The sequence below is a fragment of the Microcebus murinus genome, chromosome 4 (genome assembly GCF_040939455.1).
Source record: "Microcebus murinus isolate Inina chromosome 4, M.murinus_Inina_mat1.0, whole genome shotgun sequence".
Lineage (NCBI taxonomy): Eukaryota > Metazoa > Chordata > Mammalia > Primates > Cheirogaleidae > Microcebus > Microcebus murinus.
This window is the reverse complement of record NC_134107.1, coordinates 11,268,024-11,294,705: the sequence shown is the minus strand read 5'-3', so window position 1 is coordinate 11,294,705 and position 26,682 is coordinate 11,268,024. Positions and strand designations below refer to the sequence as shown.

General features: G+C 49.7%; 1 protein-coding gene and 1 non-coding gene across 15 annotated transcripts in view; one reads left to right on the top strand and one right to left on the bottom strand.

Moving 5' to 3' along the window:
- The window catches only part of MARK2 (microtubule affinity regulating kinase 2), a 60,583-nt gene that overhangs the window by 6,101 nt on the left and 27,800 nt on the right, over window positions 1–26,682 (bottom strand). For 4 of the 14 annotated variants that reach the window (XM_012777863.3, XM_012777859.3, XM_012777860.3 and 1 more), the window contains 14 exons: window positions 10,229–10,408; window positions 9,934–9,987; window positions 6,767–6,815; window positions 6,364–6,429; window positions 6,210–6,280; window positions 5,935–5,991; window positions 4,991–5,227; window positions 4,397–4,516; window positions 4,191–4,290; window positions 4,000–4,112; window positions 2,879–3,011; window positions 2,425–2,606; window positions 1,588–1,685; window positions 621–782 (listed from right to left, as the gene is read on the bottom strand). In XM_012777863.3, the coding sequence (XP_012633317.1) occupies window positions 621–782; window positions 1,588–1,685; window positions 2,425–2,606; window positions 2,879–3,011; window positions 4,000–4,112; window positions 4,191–4,290; window positions 4,397–4,516; window positions 4,991–5,227; window positions 5,935–5,991; window positions 6,210–6,280; window positions 6,364–6,429; window positions 6,767–6,815; window positions 9,934–9,987; window positions 10,229–10,408 (1,622 nt within the window). Of the gene's footprint in view, window positions 1–620; window positions 783–1,587; window positions 1,686–2,424; window positions 2,607–2,878; window positions 3,012–3,999; window positions 4,113–4,190; window positions 4,291–4,396; window positions 4,517–4,990; window positions 5,228–5,934; window positions 5,992–6,209; window positions 6,281–6,363; window positions 6,430–6,766; window positions 6,816–9,933; window positions 9,988–10,228; window positions 10,409–16,116; window positions 16,568–26,682 lie in introns of those variants that run through there. The other 10 variants (XM_012777866.3, XM_012777871.3, XM_076001739.1 and 7 more) reach the window with 5 other exon arrangements.
- Window positions 12,487–12,589, top strand: LOC142870763 (U6 spliceosomal RNA). The gene has a single exon (XR_012919105.1). It is a non-coding gene; the product is annotated as a U6 spliceosomal RNA (small nuclear RNA).

The following is a 26,682-nucleotide window of genomic DNA, read 5'->3' as shown; positions in this document are numbered from 1 at the left end:
GTGGGGGTGAGGGGAACGAGTCAGGCATGGAAAAGCCATTACCACCGGGCACCAGGAGCACCTTATGGTGGGTACAGGGAGGGGCAATGCTAGGGCAGAGGCAGCCATCACGAGGACACAGAAGGAAGGGTGTGACCACTGAGGACAGCGGCAAGGAGAAAGTCTCGTGGAGGTGGAAGGAGATGGTTTGGGGAGGGAGGGAGGCAAGGAAGGACCCGTGTGTGGAGACCAGTAGAGGCTGGAGAGAGCAGGCTCCCTGGGAGCCAGCGCCTGGGCCCTCAAGGGGACGATGGGGACCAACCCTCGAGGACTGAGTCCCTGTGATGCTGATCATCCCCAGGGCCCTAAGGAAACCCACGAAGGTTCAGAACAAAAAGGGTTCCCTTTGGAGCCTCAGGACAGCTTCCTGAATACCTGTTCTGAGAGGGAGAACTGGAGGAAAAGAGGGGCATTAAGGTTCTTTTTTGTTCCCTCCACTTCCTGGCTACAGGGGACAGAGCCATTCCTTGTGGCTAAGATGACAAGAACAGAGCAGGACCCCCAGGTGGAAAGAAGACATCGCTGGGGGAGGGGAGGGCAGGCGGAGGGCAGCAGGTGCACAGCTGCCCCAGCACACTTGCCTGGGCCGCGGCACCTCACAGTTACTGTCCGTGGGGGGCAGCCCAGAGGCCTTGTTGGGGTGCACGGAGGCCGACATGGATTTCTGGTGCTGGCGGGGCCGGGCCGCAGAGACTGCGGCGGAAGCAGAAGCCGTGGAGGCCCGGGACCCTGGCATGGTTAGGCTAGGAGACAAAAGCAGCGGAGAGGCCTGGGTTAGGGTGGGTGAGGGTTGGAGGCCCAGGTTAGGAAGCAAGGGCAGAGGAAAGGCCAGAGCCAGCAGTGTCAGCGGTGGTGGATGCGAGTTGGGCAGGGGAAGGCAGGGCTGGGAAGTGGAGGGCGGAGTGAGGAAGCAGTGAGGTGGGCCACAGGCTGGGAAGAGAAAACTAGAATGGAAGGAAAGCTGTCAGGAGGCCACTGCCTCCGGCTGCACTGGTCTCCTAGGACTTCTAAGAACAAGGAAGCTTCTTCTACAGAAAGACAAGGGTGTTTTTAAGAGGAAACTTTCACAAAGCTTGGAAGAGGTGGAGCCAGGAACGTAGCATGCCAAGAGATGCTGATGGTCAAGGCTGGGGAGCTCTGTTCTCCTGGGCACAGCTGGAGTCACCCTCAGTGTGTACACCCCTCAGATGGGCATCTCTTGGTTCTGCCCTGAACTGGGGCCTTCAAAACACAGCCTTAGGCACTGACACCTGGAGAAGGGCAGCTGCCGTGCCCTGGCTGCCGTCAAGAAGCAAGCAGGCAGCTGAGATGGTCACGGAGAGCCCCTCGCTCAGCAAACTGCAAGCAGCAGTCAAAAGAGGATGGGAAGGAGGAGATGGTGTGGAATAGGGGTGGGAGAGGTGGAAAGCTGGACTGGACAGAGCCAGGACGGAACTCCAGGGAGCAGGGAGCAATGCGCCGGTGGGGACAGGAGACAGTGCTGCTGACAGACATCACCCTGGAGAGGTGGCTCCTAGGGAGGATGGCAGGCAGTCCAGGGCCGCTCACCTGTCTTTGCCATTCTGGATAGAGGCCTGGCCAAGGCTGGCCCTCTCCAAAAGTGGGGAATTCCTGCTTCGATTTGTGCTTGTGGAGAGGACGCTGTTCTGTGGAATAAAGGGCAAGAGCTGGATCAGAAAACCAAAGCATTCTACAGTCAGGTTCTCTCCCCAGGTTCATGTAACAGGCTCCCCCTGACCTACCACCTCAAGCAGACAGGGGTAGGTTCAAGCTGCAGTCCCCAACCCCCAGGCAGAGGACTAGTACGGGTCAGTGGCCTGTTAGGAACTGGGATGCACAACAGGAGGTGAGCGGGGGAAGTAAGGGGTGGGGCGAGTGAGCAAAGCTTCGTCAGTATTTACAGCCGCTGCCCGCATCACTGCATAAGTTCTACCTCCTGCCAGATCAGCAGCGGCATTAGATTCTCACAGAACGAATCCTACTGTAACCTGCGCATGTGAGGGATCTACATTGCTTTACTTATGAGAATCTAAGGCCTGACATCTCAGGTGGAGCCACCGCGGTGATGCTAGCGCTGGGGACCAGCTGCAAATACACATTGTCATTAGCAGAGAGGTCTGACTACACAATAAGTGTAATACACTTCAATCATCCTGAAACGATCCCTACCCCCACCCTGTGAGAAAATTATCTTTCACGAAAATGGTCCATGGTGCCCAAAAGGTTGGGGACTGTTGGGTTAAAGAAAGGATTTTGCTTTCATTCCTGGGGTGCCATGCCGTCTACGGTACAGGGAACAGGGTTAGGATTAAGAAAAGAACTGCCTGGGGAGGGCAGGCTCCACTGCAAGAAGGAGGGAGAGGAGCAGACAAGGGCGTAGCTCACCGTGGAAGGGGTGGGGGTGGTCTTCTTCCTCTCCATGCCGGGCAGGGGGCTGGCAGGCACCTTGGCTGTACTGCTGGCCTTCCGCCCTGATTCCCGGTCCTCCTCAGGCCGCTTATTTTCTGCGTTGTTACTCTGTGTCTTCTTAGAGTAGGAATTGGAGGTGGGAATGGCAGGACCAGCTACTGGGCCAGAGGGATGGTGGGAATAGGTAAGGCCAAGGAGTCCGCTAAGCGCCCATCCCACACACGGCACTCGCCTAGGGTCTGGCCAGGAACCCAGCAACCCCCATTCAACAGAGGATGAGGGAATGTAAGTGACCTGCCCACAGCCATGCCACTGAAAAGTGGCTGAACCAGGATTGAAACTCAGCTGTGTCACCCAAAGCCCTCCAGAGAACTTATGACCTCTCTGGAGAGGGGTGAGTCCTCGATGTGCAACTCCCAAAAACATTTACCCTGGTCACTGAAGCGCCGCTGCTTGGGGTTGGCCGAGACGCTGCGCTGTACCTTGTGGGATGGGGATGGGGCACTGCTATTGGTCAGATCAGCTGAAGGCCGGGGCTTCAAGGTGATGGTGTCACCTTCCAGCTGCAAGAACAGAAGAAAATAGGGCTTCAAGGGAGGGCATAAGTCACACAGAGATCCCTACGGATGGACACACTTACACATACCACCCTGCCCTGACATGCACACTCCCTAGGATCACATGAGACATTTACCCACAAGGCCAATACACACCTAAACAGTCCCCCTTCACTCAGAAGACATACATGCCCGGACATAAGACAGTGCCAAACAGCCAAACATGCCTCCCCAAAAGACACCTTGCCTTTAGAGGGGGATATTCAGCCCCATACACCCAGATATACACTGTACACAAGAACATACATTCAGACTCAGAACCCACCCGTCAACACAGTAATATGGGCCCACCCCAAGTGTCACCAGACACCTCCTGCGCAGGCTAAGGTGAGAACCAAGAGAGGACAGTCACCACCTCCAGGCGGGGTGGGGTGGGGGAAGCGGAGAGGCTGTGAGTTCATGTGGGGATACACAGATGGTGAACAAAACCCAAATGGGCAGAAGAATAATTACAAAGCCTCCAGATCCACAGATGGGAGGATGGACATACATGTACACAGACACATACACCCGGGCAGAAGTAACACATAGACTCAAGCTCCCTGTAAGACACAGAGACAACCCCTACCACACAAAGCCAGAAATGTACACTTCCAGATACAGAGAGAGACACAAAGATAACATAACAAAATCAACACAGAATTGCCAGCTGGACGACCTAGACCCATCTAATTAACACAGACTGAGTCAGATTAACTCACCTGCATCAACACCCAGACCCAGTCCCAGACCCCACCAGCTTTCTTATTCATTCACTGACGGAGATCAGTGAATGGGCCAGAGAACCTTAGACACCAAAGCTGAGACTTAAAATTGGTTAGCAGAGAGCATGCCTACTCAGATATGAGCTTCTGCCCTCAGCACGTGCTAGAAGCATGGGGTGCTACTAACAGCAAGGCTGGCCAGGTCAGGGAATGGAGCAGGGAGCACACACCTCAGAGCTCTTGTAGCCCAGGAGCAGGTAGGTGGCCATCACCTCATTGTACCTCTGGCCCACCAGCGAATCCTGGATCTCTTCCCGTGTGTAACCCATGGACACCATCAACTCTGTACAGAGAGGACATACGGTGAAGACTAGTCTTGACTCCCAGGCAAGCTCAACCTCATGGCCCAGCGCAGCCTCACCTGTCCGCCGGGGGTCCTTGTAGTCAGGGAGTGGCTCCACGTAAGGCTTTAGTTCATCATCTTCGTGACCCACATTCATCCATCGATCTTTCATGATTTGCTGGGGAGCACAGGGAAGGGAAAAGGGCAGAGGCGTAGGAAACTCAGCTTGGAGGTTTCTGTGGGAACCCCAGGAACTTCAGTTAGCTGGGCTTTAGGCTGCTCACCTCTAAAGTGCCTCTCTTGCTGGGATTAAGAATGAGAAACTTCTTAAGTAGGTTTTCACAGTCCGTGGACATGTAGAATGGAATACGGTACTTTCCCCTCAGTACCCGCTCCCGAAGCTCCTATAGGAGGATCCAGGGTTAGAAAATTTAAATCAGCCTGAGGCCAAGGGAAGAAACCTAACATCCCAAGACTAGCTAAGCAGACATAAATGACAGCATAGGACAAGACAAGGCACTTCACCAGAAAGGCAATGAGGCCAAATACCCTTGACCCTACAACTTGACCAGTCTGAGGCCTTGGTGGGAGATGGTGAATACATACACACACACACACACACACACACACACACACACACACATACACACACACACACACACACACTTTCTCCCAACTCTTGAGAAAGGAACTGAAGTCATTCATTCCTGGGTACGGAAGGCCTTTCACCTGCTGCCACTTCAGCATGCCCTGCTTTTATGCTCTGGCTTGGGACAAAATGTAGGCATGTGGTAAAGGTGGGAGCCCAGGGCTAAGACAGAGGCCTAGAGGGGTAATGAGAAGTAATAAGAATGATCTAGGCCTGCACTCCACTCCACCTTGAGGTTCTGTCCATCAAAAGGCAGGGATCCGCTGACCAGTGTATAGAGGATAACTCCTAGACTCCACACATCCACCTCGGGGCCATCGTATTTCTTGCCCTGGAAGAGTTCTGGGGCAGCATAAGGGGGACTGCCACAGAAGGTGTCCAGCTTGTTCCCAAAGGTGAACTCGTTGCTGAAGCCAAAGTCTGCAATCTTGATGTTCATGTCAGCATCCAAGAGCAGGTTTTCAGCCTGGGAGGTAAGATGGAAAATGTTAGGGAACCAAGTGGACCGTAGTAAGGCACTGGGCAGGAAGGAGCTGAGGGGAATGGGATAACATATGGGAAGTCATCTTCAGCCTTGGAACTTTCTCCACTCTCTGGGAGAGGGCTTTAATGAAGACGAACAGGCTGGAAGGAGAAAGGCAGCCACAGGAGGGCTGGGGTCTGCCACTCTGTGAGCTGTGCAAAGCTTCAGCATCAGGCCCAGGTTAATCACCATCATGTCTGTGAGGACTGTGGCCAAGAGACTTATCAGCCATCCTCAAATTCAAATACCTCAGTGACAGAGATGGCATATGCGTGCATGTCTGCAAAGCAACTGTGATACAGCTGTGGAACAGTCAACACTCTTCCCTCCATCAGGTGCCAGGCTGTCTGAAGCACCAGAAAAGTCCAGAGTGCTCCTGTCCCACCTGGCAGCACCAAAAGGTGATGTGTTAAGAGGTGAAATGGCACAGACCCCCTGCTTGCTGGCTGGAATGGGATCCTAGGTTCAGTTGCAAGGCCTATATCAGAAGCAGCCCTAGGGGCTTCCTGTTCACCTAAAAAAAAATTGAAAGGCTGGCATTTCCTTGAACACTGAGGGCCTGATGGTTACCAATGGTTATGTCATGGATAAGGGAGGAGGAACAACTCCCAGCCCCACTCAAAGGCATGGGAGATAAGAGTAACCCTTACCTTTAAGTCTCTATGAACAATAAACTTCTGGTGACAGTACTGCACAGCAGACACTATCTGAAAGGAAGGAAGAAGGGTTAGCGCAGGGCACCTGAAGGTGGGCCAAGGGGGCTGGCGGAGCAGTAACTCCATGATCTAATTCTAAGCTGCCACATAGATAAGCAAAGCCCAAAGTACTCTCCAAAGGCCACTTACAGATGGGTGGCTCGTCCTTGCATGCCAATCCCAATAGGCAGAAGTCAGGCCCAGACCCCATTGGAGGGAGCCACACCCACCTGGCGGAATTTGGCTCGAGCCTCTTTTTCTTTCATCCTGCCATGAGCCACTAGGTAATCAAACACTTCTCCTGCAAGAGACAGGGTGGGGTCTTGGTCACAGCTGGGGTTGGGAGAAGTGGGGTATAATGGGAAGGGCCAATCCCACACCTACCGCCACTAGCGTATTCCATGACAAGGTAAAGTGTTTTCTCAGTCTCAATCACTTCAAATAACTTAACTGCAAGAGAAAAGGCCAAGCCTTGAGTCAGAGAAGTAGCAGGGCCACATATTGAGTCCCAACATGTCCAGAGACATCCTAAGGATGAAAGTCTCCCTGCCGCTTTCACGTTTCCCTCCCAAGGACAAGTTCCTCTCATACCAGCCAAACTACTAAGGACAGCCCAGTGTGCCAGAGGCAGAGCTGGATTTTAAGCTAAGCTTCCCCAGGGGCATTCTTGACATCCTAGAAGACTCCAGATCTCCAGTAGGCAATGTGCCTCAGGGAGAAGGACTACATGGTAGAAAGTGGAGCCTTGCTGTGGGGGAAGAAGAAAGGAATGACAACTAGTTCTCACCTATGTTGGGATGATTCAAAACCTTCATTATTCTTACTTCACGGAACAGCTGGAAAATAAAATACCAGGGGTCATGCTTGTTCAACTTGCTCCCCTCAGGTCCTTCCAAACAAAGCCCCTGCTAGGATTCTTTTTCCAGAAAAACAAAAACAAAATCAGGCAGCAAAAAGAAATAGAGCAGGTGTCCAGCTCATCCACAGCCCTCCCATGGCTGCGAAGCAGGGGAGCTGGAAGAGAGCTGAGCTCCACCCCAGCCTTGGCATCTGGAAGAGCCAGCCATGCCCTCTGCTGTGTCTACCAAATCCTGCCCCAAAACAGCCTTCAGGTTTTGGTTGGGTGCCCCTGTAGGAGGGACTGTGAGCCCGTGTACATGAATATTCAGGACCTCAGCGGGTTGCTTTAGTTCAGTGACAAAACGCCCCAGCTTGGTCTGTGTGTAGGGGTGGTGCAGTTCTGAAGGAGGACCCCATCATTTTCTGATTTATAGAAGTCAGAGGGCTCTGCACTAGGGATAGGCCTTTCCCTCCTGGGCCTCCAGTGTGGTGACAGAAGAAGCCACTCCTATATATAGCTGATGCCAATTTTAATCAAATCCACCTCCACACACTCACGCTCTCTTTGTGCAACAAAATCAGGGGCTCCAAACCATACATTTCCATAAAGAAAGATGACAGAAATGAACTCCTTCCCCTCTGCGGGGGCCAGAGAACTGGAGGTAGGGGTTTTGTAACTTTCAGGCCTCACCACTTGCACAAAGAACAGAGGTGGTGGTCGTTGTTTTTTTTTGGAGGGTGCAGCCCTCATTCAGGATATAGTTTATGGAATAAAGTGAATACATTTTTTTCCTATATTGATGTCCCAGAATTCTTATGAGCTGGAAAGGAAAAGAACAGGTTTTCCAATCTTCGGGAACCCAGTTCTGCCCTTAGCACCTTTGTTAGGGCCCAGGTTCTTCTTGTTTTTTTTCTCTGGCCCAACAGTTATTTCGGATGAAGAGGCAAAAAAGTTCCAGACACTACCTCAGGGGCAATAATGAGGAGCAGCAGTGAAATGGAGCCCAGAGGCAGCTGCCAGGGCTCTTCCCCTAAGGGTGCCCACTTGGCCTGGAAGTGGCATTCTCTTGGGAGAGGCTGGAGTTTTCTAGGCTCATCTGGAACCCTAAGGGGGCCGGTTTCTTCAATGTTAGTCCCTTAAGGGTCATTGCTGGGATTAAATTTCAACAGAATGATCTGGCCAGGACCAGATTGGCCTTGGTTAACAAAGTATGTTAAAAGGCTTTTAAAATGGGCCGGGCGCGGTGGCTCACGCTTGTAATCCTAGCACTCTGGGAGGCCGAGGCGGGCGGATTGCTCAAGGTCAGGAGTTCAAAACCAGCCTGAGCGAGACCCCGTCTCTACTATAAAAATATAAAGAAATTAATTGGCCAACTAATACATATATATATAAAAAATCAGCCGGGCATGGTGGCTCGTGCCTGTAGTCCCAGCGACTCGGGAGGCTGAGGCAGAAGGATTGCTTGAGCCCAGGAGTTTGAGGTTGCTGTGAGCTGGGCTGACGCCACGGCACTCACTCTAGCCTAGGCAAGAAAGCGAGACTCTGTCTCAAATTAAAAAAATAAAAAACAAAAACAAAAAAAAAAAAAAGGCTTTTAAAATGGCTTTATTTGTCTGGTGCTGGTGCCTTCCAGACAGTCAGGAATAAGTAGGGAGAAAAGGAAGTAGGGAATAAGATGGCTTGGTAGACTCTGGCGATTATTATGGAGCTAGACTGCTCCAAAGGCTGAATGGCCCGTCCCATGCTGACCTCTACTTCTGTGGGGTTGGAGCTAGTATGTCAAGAGCAGCCCTCTTTTCCTTCCTCCTGGAAAGCTCCAACAGGGACACCTTGGTGATGACAGCAGTGTTTCTGCTGAACCAAAGAACCCTTGAGGGGATGGGGGGGGGGCAAAAAGTAGGAAATACCTTGGTTTTGGCTGTTAGCATGTCAGGGGAACTCAAACCATCCACTCCAATTCCAGGAGCACCTCCCTCAGTAAGAATCCCTCATGTCCTAAGCTTTGCAGTATCACTATATCTGACTCTATCAGCACGGAGTCACGCCCTCCCCTACTCAACTACCACGATGTACTATGAAAACAAAAATTCGATCTGCCAAAAGATGAAAAGAACTAGGCCTCTGTCAGAATATTTGAGCAAGGGTCAAATGGACTATGAGGGCATGAAGGAAATTTGACTGACTTGAATAGGGGCAGCTTTTTGGGAGCCAGATAGGAGCCTTCCTCTTCCCCTAACTACTGGAGCCCAGGATGAGGACAGTAGGCTGAGAGTTTCCAGTTTCACAATAACCAGCCACTGGCAAGCTGTCCCCTTTCTGCAAATGAAACTTTCTCTTTCTTTTCTCATGCCTACCCGTCTTTCATAGTTTCTTGGGCTGAGAAACTCTGTGTTCCTACCTTGGGGTGGGGGTGGGGGTTTCCTCCTACCACCTAAGTAAGATTTTAGTTTCTCACTGTTAAACAAGGAGGAAAGGAAAATTTCAACCTCATCTAGCAAAAACTATGTGCAAGTATCTTTGTGACCTCTAGCCAAGAGGAGCCTAGAAATGAGAAGGATAACTGGGGGGACCTGTCATTAATCTGCATACATGTCAGAGAACTAGAACTGGAATTCAGTTTCTAAAAACTCCAGTTTTCCATACTTATTCTCTAAAATGTAGCTAGCACAGAACCCAGTGGCAGTTTCCCGGCATCCTCTTAACCCTGTACTTCTAGAGCCACTCCTAGATCTGGATCATTCCAGATCTTGGATAAGCTGCTTGTGTTTCTAGAAATGGCTACAGACATGTGTTTTTGCATAGGGCTGGCCACAAGCCAGAAGATAACAAGATGCAGGAAGTAGGTCAGACAGGTAGAACCAAGTGGCTGGGAATGGGCAGAAAGATTTCAGAAGAGCCAGTGTTTGTGGCCAGGAAGCCCACCCAGGAGGAGTCACCACAGGGAATCCAACCAAAGCCCTGAAGGTAGCAGAACCATGGGAAGGGGTGGTGGGGACAGTGGAATGGCCAGAGATTTTAAATTAGGAATTCAAGAGAAGGTCCAAATGGGGTCAGTAGATCACTGACCCCTGAAAAGAGGTATAGAAAGGGACAGGACATGCTGGTGTGCTTACTTTCTGAAGGCTGGAGGAGTTCAGTTGAGTCTTGTCAATGATCTTCACAGCTACCTGAACATGAGACAAAAAAGCCCAAGATCACCTCTTTGCCCAGGCTACACCCAGGACTAGAATCCAATCCTCCTTTACATTTCCTACTCCTTTCATCCCACTGTTCTTAGCATCCCTACATGCTCAGATCTCCTCTCTGCCTGCTACACAAGAGGTTGGCTGCAGTAGTAATCCCACCACTACCTGCTGCAGTGTTGACAGGGTTGGGAGGTGCTGCCATGTCCCTAGCCCCAACGCTCACCTCTTTCCCAGTCAGGATGTGCCGGGCCAACTTCACCTTGGCAAAGTTGCCCTTGCCAATGGTCTTGAGGAGCCGGTAGTTGCCAATATGGGGCTGCTCATCAGCAGAAGTGGCTGAGTTGCGGCCCCGCAGCATGTTGGATTTACTGCTGGGCTTGGAATCAAGGTGTCCCAAGGTGGGCTGTAGGTGGAAACAGACACACCTTTACATGTTGCCCTTCCAGTTCCCTAAACCCTTGCTCTCAGCTCTCTGCAGAAAATGTATTGAGGCTGGTGGTGCAGGGGCAAACTCCAGGGGGCTGGTAGGCAAGTGAAGAATCATAAGGCAGGAGAAGAAGAGGAGAAGGGGATGAGATGACAGCCAGTCTTCACTCCAAAAGAGCACAGCATAAGATTCAGTGTCAAATCCTATAGGCATCAGAGCCTAGGAGCAGAGCTGTTCCATCAATAGCTCCCCCAGCCCCCACTAGCAATGCAATAGATCCTCTACCACAGGTGGGAGATCCAGGCCCCTGCTGCCTGTCCATACTGTGAGAAGGCTACATCTCAAAGTCGCAAGAGCAACATAACATGGTCAGAACCACTTCAAAGCCCTCATCTCCACCCAACATTTTATATGAACCTTTATTATTTGTCACTTTACATTTATTTGCTGTCTATCCCAATGAGAAGAGAAGCCCATGAAAGCATGCATATAACCTTTATTCAGATACATCCTAGCACCTAAATAGACTGGCTTATGTCCGCTGTTCAACAAATACTTGTACAATGAATGAACTGAAACACTGGGTCTGAGCAAGGCAGCAATCTGCCCTGCTCTGCCCTCCTTAGATGCCCCATAGCTCAAATAGGAGTGTGAGGAAGTAGCTACAATAATCGGCACTGAACAGCAATGTGAACATAAACATAGGTGGAGTATCCCTTATTCGAAATGTTTGGGACCAGAAGTGTTCCGGATTTTGAAATATTGGCATATACATAATGAAATATTTCAGGAAGGGGACCCAATTCAAAACATTGAAATTCATTCGTTTCATACATACCTTTTTTATACACATAGCCTGGAGGTAATTTTATATAATATTTTTAACAATTTTGTGCATGAAATAAAATTTTGACTGCCTTTGTCACATGAAGTCTGGTGTGGAATTTTCCACTTGCGACATCATGTGGGTGCTCTAAGTGTTTTGGATTTTGGAGCATTTTGGATTTTGGAGCCTTTTGGATTTCAGATTTTCAGATTAGGGATACTCAGCCTATACAAAAAGGTTATGGTCCAGACAAAGATGTACGTCTACATGAAGACTCATGCAGAAATACGTAGGATAAACAGTTATTTTAAAAACCAGTTCCAGACCAATTCAAAGTGCTAAACACAGAGTGACTATGTGAGCCAGCAATTCCACACCTGGGTATATATCCAAGGGAAAGACAAACACACGTCCACACAAAAATTTGTACACCAACGTTCACAGCAGCATGATCCATAATAGCCAAGACGTGGAAACAATTCAAATGTCCATCAACTGATAAATGGATGAATAAGTGTGGCATATATCCATATAGTGGAATACTAGTTGGCAATAAAAAGAAATGAAGTATTGATACATGCTACCACATGGAAGAACCTTGAAAATATATTAAGTAAACAAAGCCAGTCACAAAGGACCACATATATTGTATGATTCCATTTATATGAAATGCCCAGAACAGGCAAATCTATAGAGAAAGGAAGTAGATTAGCTGATTGCCTAGGGCAGAGGGAGTGGTGGTGAGAATTCGAGGGTGACAACTAAGGTGTGTGGGTTTTCTTTCTAGGGTAATGAAAATGTTCTAAAATTGATTGTGGTGATGGATACATAACTGTGTTAATTTACCAAAAGCCACTCAATTTACACTTTAAATGGGTGGATTATATTGTATAGTATGTGAATTATATCTCAATAAAACTCAAGAGAGAGTCTGCTCTAACTTCTTTGTGAGGCCCTGATTTGCCTCTCTCAAAGAACACCTGGCACCACTGCTCTAGCACCCTGGGACAAAGCTATGTCCAGAGCCTCATCTCAGAACCATCCAGAGCTGCCTTGGAAACTCAAGGAGAGAGTTTGGAGGGTAGCAGGGTGACTAGGAGTGTGAGTCAAATCCTTCCTTTCTTGGCCCCTGTTGGCTGTAAGTGAAGCCTCAAAACCACAGAGAAAAAGAATGACTTGCTACTACCCAAGGAACTGTCCAGGGTTCCTTGGCAAGAAGCTTGCTTGCGTGCTCACTCGGCAGCACACATACTAAAATTGGAACCATACAGAGATTAGCATGGGCCCTGCTCAAAGATGACATGAAAATTCATGAAGTGTTCCATATAAAAATAAATAAATAAAAAAGAAGCTTGCTTGCTTAACTAGATGTTTTTCAGGCAGAAACAACAGCGGCAGCAACAAGTACAATATCCTGATTCTGACTTTTCCCCTTCTTCATCGTGTCAGCGTAAGTCCTCTGCATAGTAGCTACAGGCTGCTTTTGGTGAGCTGTTTGACTTGGATCCCAGAAGCACATGGGGTTTGACCTCGGAGAAAGAAAGATCCCATGCATCTGGCAGACTCTGAAGAGGGAGGCTCCTGATATCCCAAGAAAGTCCCTTTGACTTCCTTTGCCCTTCAGGGAACATTATCTCTTCTACACATTCTCACCAATTTTCACTTCTCCATGAAGCCCCCAGACCTTATGTCTGCCCACTGCAGCCCACGAAGCTCTCTGGACCTGTTCTCCACATACCCTGCAGCTCACCTAAGCCTGCCCTGGCTGGTCCTCAAACAGCATTTGCTAAACAAGTAGACTTTTGAACACAGGCTTATTTCCCTCCCATAGGAACTCTAGCGTTCATATCCCTTGGAGAGAGGAACATTTCTGGGCCCTGCTGGTACCTGATTGGGTAAGTCACCTGAAGGGCACCCTGAGCAGGGTCTTAAAGGCCTGGCTTCCATGGCTGACTTCTTCTCAGCTCCTTCTGCCCTGAAAGTGCTGCTAGACTGCCTCCTACCCTGCCAGCCTGCCTAAGGGGCCATGAACAGGGAAAACCTTCTTCTGTCCCAACTCCCACGAGAGGAAGATGGGTGGGAAAGTTTCCGTGGCAACCTCTAATTCACCTTCTAAGTTTCTTGTCACTCCCCTCTTCTCTGAGGATACAAGCCAAAGGCAGCAAGAGTTTGACAGTCTCCAAGTCCTCAAAACCCAAAATAGGGACTCTGTGTCTACCTACAGGTTTGGGCCCTTTATCCCTCAGAAGCCTAATCTCAACATCCCATGCCCATCTTTTTTTTTTTTTTTTTTTGAGACAGAGTCTCACTTTGTTGCCCAGGCTAGAGTGAGTGCCGTGGCGTCAGCCTAGCTCATAGCAACCTCAAACTCCTGGGCTCAAGCAATCCTTCTGCCTCAGCCTCCCGAGTAGCTGGGACTACAGGCATGCACCACCATGCCCGGCTAATTTTTTCTATATATATTAGTTGGCCAATTAATTTCTTTCTATTTATAGTAGAGACGGCGTCTCGCTCTTGCTCAGGCTGGTTTCGAACTCCTGACCTTGAGCAATCTGCCCGCCTCGGCCTCCCAGAGTGCTGGGATTACAGGCGTGAGCCACCCCGCCGGCCTCCCATGCCCATCTTGAACTCTGCTCTACCCATCCTTCTTGGTGGCCACAGGGGCTGGTCTGTGGCGCAGCAGGACAGCATTCCCTTGGCTTGGCTGCATGCTGGACTTTAAGAAGCATCAACAACTGACAACCACAAGTGGGACTCTGCCACTCACTCTCTTTCTTTCTGGTTAAAATTTAGAGTGTAGACGCCAGAGACAAACCCTAACCTGCCACTTACTCCACACATATTAACTTTATTATTATCAATGTCATCTTAAGATGGAGGAGACATTATTACAAAGGGGGAAGGAGAACCACCTGAAAGATGACCCATGTCGGGGGTTCCCACACATCTATGCCACACAGCAGTCTGTCTCATGGGCGCTGAGGAGCTCTACGGTCCAGCAGAGCTAGGTTCAGGTCCTGGCTTCCCTACCCGTTAGCTTTAGTTTCCTGATCTGTAAAGTAGCAATAAATATTCCTTACTTCACACAGGTATATGAAAGAGCACATGTAAAATGCTTTATCCAATGCTCAATAAAGAGCAACCATTATGCTCCCAAATACTACTATGTGAGAAGCCAGAAGCCTTGTCAACAACTTTCTGCATCTCTGTCAAGCCCCATTACGCTGGCTGTAGTGCAGCTGGAGGCTGACAAGAGATGCTGGGGCCTTCTCCATTGGACAGGGGTCCAGGTTGAGTGTCCACTGCCCTCTAGACCTGGTGAAATATCACCAGTACCTCCAGCCTTCACAAGAGGAAAGACAGGGAGCCAGGACCTCAGACAGGGCAGCTGTGAAGAGCTGGTCCCAAGTGGGGTACCCAGGACAGTGAAAGGGAGGAGGTGGTTCTTGTTCAGAACCCAGAGAAGCAGGGAGGACTGTCATTTGTTCTTTGATCATCTGCTCCAAAAGTCACCAACTTTCTTTCTAGGGTTGAACCACTCAATTCTCAGGATTCAAAGTACTCAGTCCTTCCCTCACCCCCACCCCACTGGGTCAGATGTTTCCCACACAAAGGAGGTGGGACGGGGCAAAGAGGACAGGTACTGGAAACAAGCAGAGAAAGAAAATATGAAAAGGAGAAAGTCCCCAGTAGAAAATGCTTCCCGGGCCAAGGCCCCAAGTGAGTCAACTTCTTCACCTGATTGCTTCCCTGAAGGATGAAGAGGAGGTAAGATGGGGTGGCTATCATGGAGACAGTTTCCCTTCCATGGTTCTGGCCAGGCCCATCCAGCTTGGCCCTGAGTCTCACTAACAGGGTGGCACACTATGGACCAGCCTGCCCTGCCAGGCCAACAGGACCTAGCAAAAGTCATGCCCTCCCCTCTATCCTCCCTGCTCATGGTAAGATGTGGAATACCAGGATTCCCAAAGCTCTAGCAGGGCCCAAAGGACTGAGAAAATCTGTTCAGAGTAGCCCCCATGGCTCTCAAGCAGCCTTCAGAAAGAATAAGACAGTCACCTTGTAAGGCAGTACTTGAGATCAAATGGCAGACCAAGCAGGTTGCTAAGCAGGTCTGATTCAGAGGTAGGGCGGAAACAGATTTAGGGTCTCGGGTCAAGAGGAGGAGAGGGGGCAGGACATGGAGGATAAAAGAAAAATGAAGTTTTATGTTCACTGGGTCTGCCAGGGCCCTTCCGCCTGGGATCTCAGAACTTGGCCTAGGCGTGTTGCCAGGTGCGCCCGGAAGACTGCCTCCACCCTGAGAGGCCCGGAGCTGACTCAGGTAGGCAGGGCCCCTGCCCTAATGCTGGAGGCTCCTACCGACAGTTCTCCCGAGAGAAACTCCTGCTTTGGGGCTCTGTATTCAGGGCTGGCCTTGTGTCCTGAGGCTTCCCCAGGGGCTGAAAAGGGGCTGAGCCAGGAGGGGTGACAGGCAGGTACTCCCTGGCCATAGGCAGAGTAAGCAGGCACTGTGGAGTGAGGGAAGAAAAGTGTCCCTGCGGCACTAGCCCTGGGTGATGGCCCCAGATCCCAGGCTCCCCCCACAGTGGCGGAGCCTCTCTCTGCTCACAGCTGCCTCCCCTGACCCATCCTTCTGCTCATGAGCATGCCCACTCAGCCTGGGATACTCTTCTGCGGGTATTTGCCCCTCTTCCCTTCTGAGTCAATGCCTCTTCCACATCTGGACACCCTTCCCAAGGATTTACTACACTGTGCTAGTGCCTGGCTCCATTAAGCAACTCTTTAAAGATCCTATGTTTGAGGTGAGAGAGAAGAGAAAGAGGGCACTTCCAGAGTAAAGAAGGGGACAACATACCCGGCTGGAGAAAGGGGCAAGGACTACCAGCGACTTCCATTCAGCAGAGCCCACGGCAGAACCTGTCGGGCAGCGAGGGCAAAGTACAGAGGCCTGGAAGAGCCAGGCCCAGGGCGGGGGCTGCGGCTCAGCCAGCCACCCTTACTCAGCCGGAGCAGGCGACACCTTCCACCACCTCCTCAGTGAAAAGTAGCGAAGCAGCCAGGCCAAGCGGTTCCTGCCTGGGAACCTGGGCTATGTTGCAACCGAAACCACCACTAGCAGAAGAGAGACTGGGTTTGGCAACAAGAGCAACAGGGACAAAGCCCTGCGGCTTCTCGAGGGCCAAGGCCTGGTGGTCAGGAAGTGCGCACAGTTCCAGGACACTACACCAGAAGCAGGGTGGGAGGAGAGGGGCAGGAGGAACGGGGCAGGAAGGGAGACAGAGAAAGAAAGAAAGAGGCGGGTTTAGATCAACTTCCTTCTCCCCTCCTCCTCCCTCCCTCCCCGGAAGTGGGCTGCCCCACCCTCCCCAAGGTGCTTTGCTTTGCTGGGTAACAGCTGGCAAGAGGGTAAGGAGACTCACTCCAGCCCAGGCTGTCATAAAGCCCCATCTCACCTGCAGCAGGTGGGATCTGGGTAGGGGTACATCACTTTAACAAGGCCTCAAATAGGGCTGAGGAGGAATATGTGTGACTCAGATGTGCTGACCCAAAGTGGCAGTCCTGCCAAAGACCAGCAAACCACCCCCTCAGTAATAAAGGGGGAGGGGGTAAGCAGAAACCAGCAAGCTGACAGTGGCAGATGTACCTCCTACTTCCTAAAAAGGCAGCATTTAACCTTAGGAAAACGTGCATTCCACTTAGACACAAAACAGTCAGGACATCATTTTAGGGAGTTCAGGACCCTGTGAAGCCTCCTAGAGATCTAAAAAGCCTTTATCACTGTTAAAGAATGAGTTGTTCAATACTAGATTTTGTTCAAAGGCTGAGGAACAATCCAAATGTCCCTCCTAAGTCCCTTCCAGCCCTGCTTCTGGAAGTTTATCCTAGATTCCCACTCACCTCCAAGTCTTCAGCCACCACCACCACGCATTACCCCCAAACAACACAGCTGTCTCTAGAACTCCAAGGGCCTGGGATTCTTCATTCCTTCTTCCTACAAAGCCCCCACTATCTGCGCACGTGAGGAGGACAGGGCAAGTTGGCTATCTATTGTCAAGAGAAGACTGTCCTTCTAGACCACTGACCCCTGTCTGTGTCCTGGCCACAGCCCGTCTTCTGACTCTCAGCTCTATTTCTCATTCATTCCACAACTCTAGGCTAGAAGCTTTCCCATTTAGCAACCCTGAAGAACTCATGTTGGCAGAAAACAAAGTCCTCTCTAGGGAAGGGCAAAGCTTCCCCTGTGCCCTCATAGCACCTAAGCACATACCCTGGGAGACCATGCCACTCGAGGGCAGCCAAGCGATGTCTGCCTTATGTATGAGCCCTGGCAACAGTCAATATTTCTGGCCGGGCGCAGTGGCTCACACCTGTAATCCTAGCACTCTGGGAGGCTGAGGTGGGCTGACTGCTCAAGGTCAGGAATTTGAAAGCAGCCTGAGCAAGAGCGAGACCCCATCTCTACTATAAATAGAAAGAAATTAATTGGCCAACTAATATATATAGAAAAAATTAGCCAGGCATGGTGGCACATGCCTCTAGTCCCGGCTACTCAGGAGGCTGAGGCAGGAGGATTGCTTGAGCCCAGGAGTTTGAGGTTGCTGTGAGCTGGGCTGATGCCACAGCACTCACTCTAGCCTGGGCAACAAAGCGAGACTCTGTCTCAGAAAAAAAAAAAAAATTTCTGACACTCCTGGATGTCCAGCACTTAACGCTTTGTTTTCTCCATACACAGACCTACGGGGAAGGCAGTGTCCCTACTTGCCAATGAGAAACCGGCACTGAAAGGTTTTGAGACTTGCCCAGGGTGCCACAGCCTCTCAGTGCAGAGCTGGCCCTGGAGCCAGGGCTTTCACACCCGCCTCAGCACTCTGCTCCTCCTGATGATGATCAGGCTCCCTTTCCAGTTGCTCAGCAACCCTTCTGGTGCCTGATCTGCCCATTTCCCCCCAAAAGATACACCCCAGGCTCTCCCTCTATAGGCGAGGAGGGAGAAGAGATGAAGACTCAGAAAGGAAGACTGAGCCTGGGATGACAGGACGACAATGTTTGATTCGGGCCGGTGGCAGAGCACTGTTGTAAAGGCCTGTCCAGGTGGTCCCACAGCAATCCCTCCTTCTCCCACCCCTTCCCAAAGTGGGCCCTGATCTCAGCGGAAGAGGTCATGGTTAATTCCGGATCCTGGGCTCAGGCTTGGCCAGGACCACCTGTCCCTTCACTAACTGGCAGACTCAGAAGCTAGAGCAGGCTCAAACAGCTTCATTTTTCCAGTCCCCAGGGTTTTGCAGTGTGACAGAAGGATTGTTTCCTCAATCCTATTTTTGGGAGACAGTAAGGGGTTTTGTAAACTGAGGAAGCACCAAGCACTGACCTCAAACAGAAAGGCTGGGGACAGGGTAGGACTTGATAAAAAGTCACATGGCTGTGGCAAGTCACTAGTTTTTAAACCCTCCTTCACTGCTTCCGGGAACCTTCTTTGCATCCTTTGATCCTGAGCAACTGTCACTGTCACCTGCCAAGAGTCATTAAACCAGAGGAGGTTCAGGGTAGGAGAGAACTTGTAAAACTGTGGTAAGCACTTGCCAGTGCAGAGGCTAGATGCTCCCCACTCCCAAAATTAACCGTGATGGCCTCAACCTGGGGAGGACCCATGTTCCCTTAACACCTTTGACAGTCGGGCTGTCAAAGGGCTGCTTTCTTTTTCCAGCCAGAGTAGGAGCCTCCCTGGCAAGAGACACCAGCAGAGCGTGCAACTTGAGCACAAAGCCCAAAATAAGGGGGTCTGTTGCCCTTTAGCTCTCTGAGCTACAACCCTCACCCTAAGTCAGGGACACCAGGGACACTGCAGCATGGGCAGCAAAGGGAGCCCGCAGCTCTCAGAGCCACCACAGCAGAAGCCAGAGCCTACCTGGGAACTAGCAGCAAAGAACTGACATGGAGTGAGAGATGGGAACAGAGAACCACTCCAGCTCACTCCTCTTCATGCCTGGAGGCCACGTGTGTGAGTATGACCCAAATGTCATCTTCAGAGCCACCTAAAATGCTGGGCTCCTCTTGAAACACAGTGGACTCTATCAAGTAACCAAGGCTTCAGAAGCTTCTAGCATCCCTGACAACTGCTCATTGGGGTCTGGTCTCTAAATGTCCAGCTGCTATTGCCCCAGCGAACTTCTGTAAAGCATGTACCTTTGGAGCCTTGGCTCCAATTGCAAAGTTTAGTGAGAGCTGGTTCCTCCTCCTAGAAGAGGGAAGCTATACAGAAAACCAACTGTAGTCTCTCTGCCACTTTTGCTACTTATTAGCTAATCGAACATTAGCAAGATTTTGTGACTTCCCTACCTCAGTTTCCTCATTTGGAACATGAGGATGCTAGCTGTACACATTTCATAGGATGAGAGCAAAGATTAAATGAGAAAATCCACATCAGTGCTTGCCCTAGTACCTGGTGCTCAGTGATGCCTTGATGATATTTTCTAGTATCTCTCTACTTTTGAGTAGGAATCCGTATTTCTCACCTCAGAGAGTTTTCTGGGCCCTGGAAGAATTATAATCTCTAAGAATTTGACTACAAGTACCAGATAGCTAAACTGATTCCCACCACCCTAGTAGTCCTTCTATAACAAAGTCAAATTTCTGCCATGGCTGGGCTGCCAGACAAAGAGGACCCTCTTTCCTAACACAGAACCATCCTGCCAAGAGAAGTGGGTTAATGAGAAATAGGCACACCTTTGCCCTCTGTGTAGCCCAAAGGAGGGTGAAAGTGGTCCTTCTGGGCTCTTCCCTTCCTTATCAGTTCCTTAACTCTGTCCTCCCAGAAAGGGTCCACGAAACAGCTAACATGCCAGTACCACATGGTGCCAAGGGCTGGGGGAAGCTCACACTGCCAGCCTCATACTTCATGCGGTTCCTCCCGTACCAGTGGGTTACTGTAACCATGGAGACCAACAAGTTCCTCCATATCACAGGAGAGCCAGCCTGCCAGCAGCCCAGGGCTCTGGGGGATGGGGGTGGTAAGGATAGGCAGAAGGCAGCCTGTAGCATAAAGGTTTGGCTCACTTTACAGAGGACTGTGTGGAGTGAATGGATACTAATCAGTGCAACTAAGGTGCCTGGGCCACCTCCTAACCTCATTTTCTTTACCTAGTAGTTTATATTTTTAGCACATTCTCTGGACTCTGGGCTTCTATACCCAGCTCCACTGCTGTGCACTGGGAAGCTGTGTACAGCACACGGTAGCAAAGGGCACCGCTCTGTAGTGAGGCCTGCAGTGACATCACAGCTCCACCACTCTCGCTGCCATGTATGGAATGGGTCAGAACTGGGGTGTGAAGAGCTACTCAGATCCACACACATTAAAGGAAGTGCTCCACCTATCATGTATGCTTTCTTGTGACCCAGGTAAGTAAACCTTCTTATCCCTTGTTTATCCCAAATCCAGATCCCATCTTAGCTGGGCATGGCTGCTCCCTTCTCTGGACTCACTATATCTGTACCGTTCGTTTCTTTTCTTTATCTTAATTTTATTTATTTATTTAGAGACAGGGTCTTGCTCAGTCACCCAGGCTGGAATGCAGTGGTGCAATTATAGCTCACTGAAGCTTTCAACTCCTGAACTCAAGTGCTGCTCCCACCTCAGCCTCCCTAGTAGCTGGCACTACAGGTGTGCACCACCATGCCCAGCTAATTTTTCTCATTTTTTAAGAGATAGGGTCTTCCTATGTTGCCAAGGATAGTCTTAAACTCCTGGCCTCAAGTGATTCTCCTGTCTCAGCCTCCCAAAGTGCTGGGACTACCAGCATGAGCCACCATGCCCAGCCCTACTATTTCCTACCGTCTATTCATCTTTGTATCCTCACATCTTAACTCCCTCATGCTCTGAGAGGTCAGAGACTGTGTCTCGCTCACCTTCCTATGCCCTCAATGCCTAACAGTGCCTACACCTAGCTGGCCCATGAGAAAATACTTAACGGAATAAGAGAGGTACAACTTTTTGATCCTTAAAGTAAGGATCACAGGAGGTAAGACAAGGATAGAGGAAGGGAGACCAAAATCTCTTGCCACGAGACCCATTTCCCCTCTTTCAGGGCACTTGGTGTCTTTGAAATTGGTTGTTACTGTCTGGGCTTCCCACTAGACTACACGACAAAGGGAGGGCCTTTGGTCTGTCTTATTTGTGGCCCAGAACAGTGCCTAGCACAGCATTCAGTAAGTGCTGAATGAATAAATGCGTACAAAAGAATAACTAAGAAACATGTTGAAGCATCTTTATGAGAGTCTCTGGGATCCACAACTGATAGTCTGTATCAGTGTACTCTGCAGACAACATCCATATGGACAGGGGGCCACAAAATCCCTTCTCTCCCAAGCATGGCTGAAAGGTAGTCACCAAAGTGAAACTGGAAACTCAGACTCAGAACACAGGCACAGCCAGGGCCCACCCCCCTTGCTCCCTCCTACTTCCCTTGAATCAAGCCTAAGACTTCCTTTCATCCCAGAAGGGGAACCCTCTCCTCTGAACTTCCCTCAGCCCATGACAACCACCTGGCCCTCCCACTTAAGACAGTTCTCTCCGCCTCCCTACATTCAGTCCCTTCACTGCTCTGCTATCAAAACCATCACATCTTTCTGTGAGAATGCATGCAACCTGAGCTGCTCTAAGAGCAACCGACTGGGGATGTGACAGTGACTAAAAATCTAGGAGACATTTATTTACTGTTTGCAACACTGAGAGTTCTGCTTTAATATTTCTTGCTTGAACCAATGTAGTGACTATAAGGCCCTGTCAACCTTAGGGTGCCAAAAAAAAAAACAAAAAAAAAACCCCACAAAAAAACCTCACCCATACATACCTGCCTCCTGTCGTTGTGCACAAATCAGCATTCCCACCCTGCCCCCCACCCTCCAAACTGCCTCCTGTTAGAGAAAAGCAAAGGAACTAAAAACGGCAGCTGGGGAGCTCAGTTGACTCACCCGGCATAATCATCTCCTCCCAGAATCTCCCATCTTCTCCTGGGGTTTTTGCCAACACAAAGTAAAAAAGAAGCATGAGATCTTAAAACAAAACAAAACAAAACAAAAAAACTCTCTCAGCATTTATGCAACAGCCTTTCTACCTGAGTATAGATTTAACCCTTTGTTTCTGCTCTTTCCAGTGTAGTTTCCTTAAAATGCCTTTAAGGAATCTGTGTCACTGAGGAGCAGATTCAGCCCTGGGCTGGGAAACAGGCCTTCCGGGTCCCATTCAGCTCCAGCTCTACTGCTGGAAGGTGCTGAACAAGATGTGCCTCTTTCCACTGCACCTTCCTCTGGAAGTGGAACAAATACTGCCTTCTTACTCCTCCAGTTTCAAAGAGAGAGCTAAAGGAGGAGGAGGAAATGTCAGAAAAAACACTGGGACAAAGTTTGCTGCCCCAGAAGTCATCATGGCCAGAGGTCAGAGCATAAGAGAAACTACTCAAGGCCATCACTGCCACCCTTGCCTCAGAACTGTCCCTGCCAGGCCACGCTGCAATTGGCTGCTCCACTTAAGTGACCACTAAAAATCCAACTGGCTGCTCTTTTAGAAGCAAACCCTCACTGGGCTGCACCTGGTGACAGGCAGAGGCATTATCTTCCTCCTACCTCATATCATCGAAAACCCTAGCCAGAGAGAGCACCTGAGTCATGGAATGGGGAAGGCGCCCTGTTTCAGGGCCTACCAAACTACAAATCAAATCTGCTGAAAAGCAGAACCCAGACAAACCTATCATGAGAGTTAGCTCTCCAGCAATCTTTCTGGGTAGGAAGCAGGGGCAGGGGGTGGTGTTTCTTTTTTGTCTTTGTCATTTGGAATCTAGAAAGACAACTTACTTGTGTGATACTGTTATGACTACAAAGTAAATGGACACTTAAGCAAATGAAAATCTGTTGCAGTGTATTAGTCAAGAAACCCCAACTTGGCTGGGCACAGTGGCTCACACCTGTAATCCTAGCACTTTGGGAGGCCGAGGCAGGAGGATTGTTTGAACTTGGGGGTTCAAGACCAGCCTGACAAAGAGTGAGACTCCATCTCTACAAAAAATAGAAATATTAGCTGGGCATCGTGGTATGCACCTGTAGTCCTAGCTACTCGGGAGGCTGAGACATGATTGCTTGAGTCCATGAAGTTACAGTGAACTATGACGCCGCCACTGCATTCTACCTGGGGCGACAGAGTGAGATTCTGTCAAGAAAGAAAAGAAAGACAGAAAGACAGAAAGAAGAGAAACCACAAACTTATCAAAGGTTCTGTTCTGCTGTGAGAAGGAACTATTTTTCGATAGAAACATGTTACAAGTGGTGGGTGTGTCCTCAGGCCAGCCCATGAGGGCCCACCACTGTATCTTAAGTAGTATATGAACCATACTTGAGTTGAACCATAGTCCAGAACAGGAAAATGAACCTAGAGTTCCAACTTGGGACCTAGGAACAGATCTTTGCTCTTCCAGCACCATGGACAACATGCCACTGGGAGCCCACTGGGGCTCCCTAACCTTCAAGCTCTGGGTGAGGGCTTGAAACAAGGACTTGAACAAGAGGGCTTCAAAGCATATGGGGTGGCTGGAGCTTAAGGTTGGGTAAGAGAGGAGATAAGAACCCAGATGGAGATGAGGATTGAGGCTGAAGGAAAGAAGTTTTGAATGAGTGCTGCTTTACTGGAGAGAAGGGCTACTTAAGGAAGACCAGGTAGGAAAATCCCCAGCTAGAGAGAAAAGGGAACCTGCAACAGTACCCTGACATACCAGGGCAAATGTTCTTTAGAACTATCGCCTCTCCTAGGCAACTGAAGCAGGGGTTGTGCCTCACAGCTACCTTACTGGGCTTGCTGCTGCCACTGCAGTCTCAACCCTGGGCCAAGGGCAGAGACTGCTGGATCCTGTTACTAAGTGGCTATGGCCTGGGAAGGCACCTTGTCTAGCTAGCTTGCCAGAGAAATGGAGGAGGGTTCATTTGTCAGCAGTTAGGTGAAGGCTGGAAAGCCCAAGCTTTTCAGTGACACCAAGTATATGTCAGCTTATGGCTGTAGGCCTAGGGTGCCCCTTGAAGCCAAACACTGTTTTTCACTTACTGATAGCAATGACAACTTGCTCCAGGAGCCCTACCTGCTTATACCTTCAGCCTAGAAACAGAGAGTATGGCAAACCAAATGACAGCCATTTTCCATTACAAGTGCCTTGTTAAGAAGGACTTTTTATCGTTAATTCATCTTTTCAGAGTCTTTTCAGGAAGAGAGTCTGATTGTACTTGTTTCCAAGAGAGAGAATGGTCCAGAAAAAGGCCAGCTCAGCCCTGGCCAAGGCAGCAGGGAAAACTGAGCTCTGAGATTTCTAACCTCTGTGATAGGAACCTGGGTACAGCCTTCTTTGGTATAGAGTAGCTCAGGTGCTGGTGGAAGCCCTCAGGAACCAGAGCCACCAATTAACAGGTGGTGTTGGGAGAAAGGGGGCCGCATTCAGGCATTGTTAGATGTTCTATTACACAGACTGCTAGTTATTTTGAAGGAGGCAAGCAGCCAAGTCTATAGTTCTCAACCTCTGAATTCACTCAGAGGGCAGGGAAGAAAGCATGGCTACAAGGGCAGTACAGATCCCCTCACACAGACAAATCCTAAAGTGTAGCTCAAATTACAATAGGGCATGGTGGCATAAGTACAGATCTAAAGAAGAAACCCACCCAGGACACCTGCAATCAGAATAATTTAAATGGCCAACTGCAGGCCATTGCCACCCATCCACTGCTCTAGTTAGTCCATGCTAACCCCAAGGGCAAAGAACCCACAGGTACAAAGGAGTCTCTGTCTAAAATCTTGAAAACATAAGGTATAAAAATCAGAAATTGCCCAATATCCAATACTGTCCAAAGCATTTAGAACAATGCCTGCTGATGTGCTAGTTATTATTAGTATAAATCCATATGCTTTCCCAACTTATTCTGTAAGTCGCCAGAAGATACAGCTCAAACTTCTTTACCCAAAGTTCACCACAAATGTTCTGCAACTCCCAAAAGAGATGGATCTTTTCAAACTGGCTTAGGAGAAGGTTATAGTCAAAGGCCATCTACTCACATGGCTTGGAGTGGGTTTCTTACAGAGCCAGGAAAGGTACCAGCAGCTCAACCATTTCATCCTTGTCCTAAGAAGCCACCCAACTCTCCCCTGATAAAAAGCACTTTACATGTACACATCCCACCCTAGATGTACAGACCTGGAAACTGCACGTTGATCGTCGTAATGGGCAATGTGATTGGTGTTTCTCATATACACATGTGGCCAGAGTAAATACGTTCTCACACACAGCACTTACTGAAGCTGGGCACTGCCTCTTCAGCTGTGACAAGGGAAACCCACACACATATATATGGGGGAGGTGGTGGTGAGAGCTTAGCCGCACTTCCAGCTCCTGAGTGTCTCTGCCCTGGGACTCGGCAGCCTCTGAGGCAGCCAGGCCCCCATCACCAGCTGTCCTTCACACAACATAACAGGATCACTGTTTGGGAAGATGGGATTTTTGGTGTCGGGTTTTATATCTCATGAACCAGCATGTATCTGTCTCAGGGGCAGTTTCCTGAAACAGCTGCATCTCCTGGGCCCCTGTAGGCAGGATTTGAGATACAAAAGAAAGAGAAATGAGATGCCAGAACTAGGAATTGAAGGGTGAAAAAAGCAAGAAGGAATGAAACTAGTTGCCATCTTCTCACAGCGGAAAGCCCTATGCTATGGGAGCTGACTTCTCCCACCTGGTCCTAAGAAACCACACACACTCCCATTTACCTTCCTTGGCAAACCAGGCTTACCCCTGGCGTCTCCACTCTCCACCCTGACAGCTCTACCATGTCAAGTGACTGTGGTATCTAACCCTGACGCTGGTTACCCCATGAAGAGATAACCAGAGCCATGTGAGCTGGGCCAACACGTTCTGCTGCACTTGTTTATAGGCAAGAGGATTAAAACAACCTGTGAGAGGAGGAAGGGGGGCAAACTCTGCACAGGGCAAGCTTTGGGAACACAGCATGGAGGCCTCCAGCCAAGAAATCTTTTGCTCAAATATAAAGCAGAAATCTCTCACCAAACGCCAAACCAACTAACTATGCCAAACACCACTTATGATTAAGTGACCTTGAGGCACTGCTAAATTTTTCCAATGTTCTTTGTATGAAAGGCCAATGTTAGGGGTTTTGGGGAGTTAGGGTAGAGGGAAAATAAAGGGGATGGGCAACACAGGGTCCCTAAAGAGTCCCAAATTAATACCCAAGCAAAGGCTGCCACAAAATACATGTAGGACTTAAAAAAGAGGGGATATCTTAAGGGTATATGTAGATAAAGAAAGCATTCAGTTCTCAGATGCCTAAAATCCCAACCAGAAGTCAAACTGCCAAAACAAAACTTCGTGTGACCACCTTTTGCCCC